This window comes from Coturnix japonica, unplaced genomic scaffold, assembly GCF_001577835.2.
Source record: "Coturnix japonica isolate 7356 unplaced genomic scaffold, Coturnix japonica 2.1 chrUnrandom917, whole genome shotgun sequence".
Classification (NCBI taxonomy): domain Eukaryota; kingdom Metazoa; phylum Chordata; class Aves; order Galliformes; family Phasianidae; genus Coturnix; species Coturnix japonica.
In genome coordinates, this window is record NW_015440269.1 from 8,903 (window position 1) to 12,293 (window position 3,391).

General features: G+C 53.5%; 1 protein-coding gene across 5 annotated transcripts in view; it reads right to left on the reverse strand.

Annotated features, from left to right (window-relative positions):
• The window catches only part of LOC107307790 (zinc finger protein 662-like), a 9,086-nt gene that overhangs the window by 3,839 nt on the left and 1,856 nt on the right, over positions 1-3,391 (reverse strand). Inside the window, exons 1-4 of one of the 5 annotated variants that reach the window (XM_032441953.1) lie at positions 2,660-2,862; positions 1,503-1,598; positions 1,249-1,375; positions 230-361 (exon numbers count right to left, since the gene is read on the reverse strand). In XM_032441953.1, coding sequence (XP_032297844.1) covers positions 230-361; positions 1,249-1,375; positions 1,503-1,577 — 334 coding nt within the window. In that variant the 5' untranslated portion in view covers positions 1,578-1,598; positions 2,660-2,862. Of the gene's footprint in view, positions 1-229; positions 362-1,248; positions 1,376-1,502; positions 1,599-2,659; positions 2,863-3,391 lie in introns of those variants that run through there. The other 4 variants (XM_032441952.1, XM_015851290.2, XM_015851291.2 and 1 more) reach the window with 4 other exon arrangements.

Consider the following 3,391-nt stretch of genomic DNA (forward strand, 5'->3'; position numbering starts at 1 on the left):
AGCATCAGCCATCAGGTCAACCCATAGAGCCCTATGGGAACACATAGTCATCAGGTCAACCCATATAACCCTATGGGAGCATCAGCCATCAGGTCAACCCATAGAGCCCTATATAGCTCCCTATGGGAGCACAGACCCATGAATAGCCCCATATACTCCCCCCCCACAGACACATCATACATGGCTTCCATAGCCCCCCACCTTCCCCCCTTGTCCCCCAGCCCCTCACCTGGGCTGAGCCCCCCTGGCCCATCCCCATGGCCACATCCATCAGGGATCCAGGGGTCCCCAGCTGGGATCCAGGGGTCTCCCCCTCCTTCAAGCCTGGAGATCAGCACAGGTTTGGGGGCTGGAAATGGAGCTTCAATGGAAGAAAGAGCAGAAGTGAGAACATTTAAGTGACCCTGGAACAGCTGCTTGGACAATAACCCCACTCTGTCCCACCCCATAGCAAAACCTATAGGGCAACCCATNTCCAGGGGTCTCCCCCTCCTTCAAGCCTGGAGATCAGCACAGGTTTGGGGGCTGGAAATGGAGCTTCAATGGAAGAAAGAGCAGAGGTGAGAACATTTAAGTGACCCTGGAACAGCTGCTTGGACAATAACCCCACTCTGTCCCACCCCATAGCAAAACCTATAGGGCAACCCATAGAGCCCTATGGGAACACAAAGCCATCAGGTCAACCCATTGAGCCCTATGGGAGCATGTAGCCATCAGGTCAACCCATAGAGTCCTATGGGAGGTCAACCCGTTGAGCCCTATGGGAGCATGCAGCCATCAGGTCAACCCATAGAGCCCTACGGGAGCATCAGCCATCAGGTCAACCCACAGAGCCCTATGGGAACACACAGCCATCAGGTCAACCCGTAGAGCCCTATGGGAACACACAGCCATCAAGTCAACCCATAGAGCCCTATGGGAGGTCAGCCCTATGGGAGCATCAGCCATCAGGTCAACCCATAGAACCCTATGGGAGCATCAGCCATCAGGTCAACTCATAGAACCCTATGGGAGCATCAGCCATCAGGTCAACCTATAGAGCACTATGGGAACATACAGCCATCAGGTCAACCCATAGAGGCCTGGCTGATCCCTGCTTATCAGCACTGTGGGGCTCTTATCAGAACTCTTGAGCACAGCAAACCCTCTGTTGCTCTCACTGCTGCTCCGTGTTCCTTCTATTGCTCTCACTGCACTGTGAAATCAATCCGGAACCGCAAGGCAATGAAATCAAGGCCAAGCCCTCACCCAATGAGGCCACGCACTGGTAGGTGTCCAGCATCACATCCCGGTACAGAGCTCTCTGCTCGGGGTCCAGCAGCTCCCATTCCTCCCTATTGAAATACACGGCCACCTCCGCGAAGCTCACGGGCTCCTGCAAGCAAACAGGATCCTTATGGGGACGGCCAACAGGGAAGCAGCTCATATAGGACACAACCTCCCATCCCACCTCCCTCTATCCCCCTCTGCATTCACATCAATGTCCCCTTTGTCCCTCCTACCTGCTTCCCCACAGCTCCTACCTCAGCTGGATGGGCCGTGGCCATTTGCTGCTCTCCTGCAGGTGAGATGATCATGGTTGGAAGGCACAAAACAGCCTGCAGGGAGAAAAAGCACGAGAGCCATCAGGTCAACCCATAGAGCCCTATGGGAGCATCAGCCATCAAGTCAACCTATAGAGCCCTATGGGAGCATCAGCCATCAGGTCAACCCATAGAGCCTTATGGGAGCACAAAGCCATCAGGTCAACCCATAGAGCCTTATGGGAACACAAAGTCATCAGGTCAACCCATAGAGCTCTATGGGAACACATAGCCATCAGGTCAACCCATAGAGCTCTGGGAGCACACAGGTCAACCCAGAGCCCTATGGGAGCACGCAGCCATCAGGTCAACCCATAAAACCCTATGGGAACGCACAGCCATCAGGTCAACCTATAGAACCCTATGGGAACACACAGAGCCATCAGGTCAACCCATAGAGCTCTATGGGAGCACGCAGCCATCAGGTCAACCCATAGAGCCCTATGGGAGCATCAGCCATCAGGTCAACCCATAGAGCCCTATGGGAACACACATACATCAGGTCAACCCATAAAGCTCTATGGGAACATCAGCCATCAGGTCAACCCATAGAGCCCTACGGCAACACACAGAGCCATCAGGTCAACCCATAGAACCCTTGGGGAGCGTCAGGAACCCAGAGCCCTATGGGAGTACGCAGCCATCAGGTCAACCCATAGAGCCCTATGGGAGCATCAACCATCAGGTCAACCCATAGAGCCCTATGGGAGCATCAACCATCAGGTCAACCCATAGAGCCCTATGGGAGCATCAGCCATCAGGTCAACCTATAGAGCTTTATGGGAACACACAGCCATCAGGTCAACCCATAGAACCCTATGGGAGCATAAAGCCATCAGGTCAACCCATAGAGCCCTACGGGAACACACAGCCATCAGGTCAACCCATAGAGCTCTATGGGAACATACAGCCATCAGGTCAACCCATAGAACCCCTCCAGAGCCCCCACCCCCCGCAGCACATAAAGCCCCGCTGCCGTCCCCTATAGCGGCCATATAAGCCCCATATAGCGGCCATATAGCGGCCATATAAGCCCCATATAGCGGCCATATAAGCTCCCTATAGGATGAACTGACCTTCCTCGTCCAGACCTTCGGAACCAGAACAGGGGAAAGAAGGGGAAGGGGACGGAACAACCCGGAAGGGAAGCGGATGTAAATGGGAACCGGCAGTTCCGGGTTCCGGTGGGTCCGGATCAACCATTGGACCGAGATGGGAGAGGGGAGGAACCGCCATAAATCCCCTATAAGACCCCATAGATCCCCTATAACCACACACAGACCCCAATAGAACCACTATAACCCGCCATAGAACCCCTATAACACACCATAGATCCCCTATAACACACTATAAATCCCCTATAACACCCCATAGATCCCCTATAACCCCACACAGACCTCCATAGAACCCCTGTAAATCCCCATAGACCCCCATAACCCCCCATAGACCCCATAGATCCCCTATAACACCCCATAGACCCCCATAACCCCCCATAGACCCCATAGATCCCCTATAACACCCTATAAATTATAAATCCCCTATAACCCCACACAGACCCCATAGAACCCCTGTAAATCCCCATAGATCCACTATAGCACCCCATAGACCCCATAGATCCCCTATAACACACCATAAATCCCCTATAACCCCACACAGACCCCCATAGAACCCCTATAAATCCCCATAGACCCCCATAACCCCCCATAGACCCCATAGATCCCCTATAACACCTCATAGACCCCCATAACCCCCCATAGACCCCCATAACACACCATAAATCCCCTATAACCCCACACAGACCCCATAGA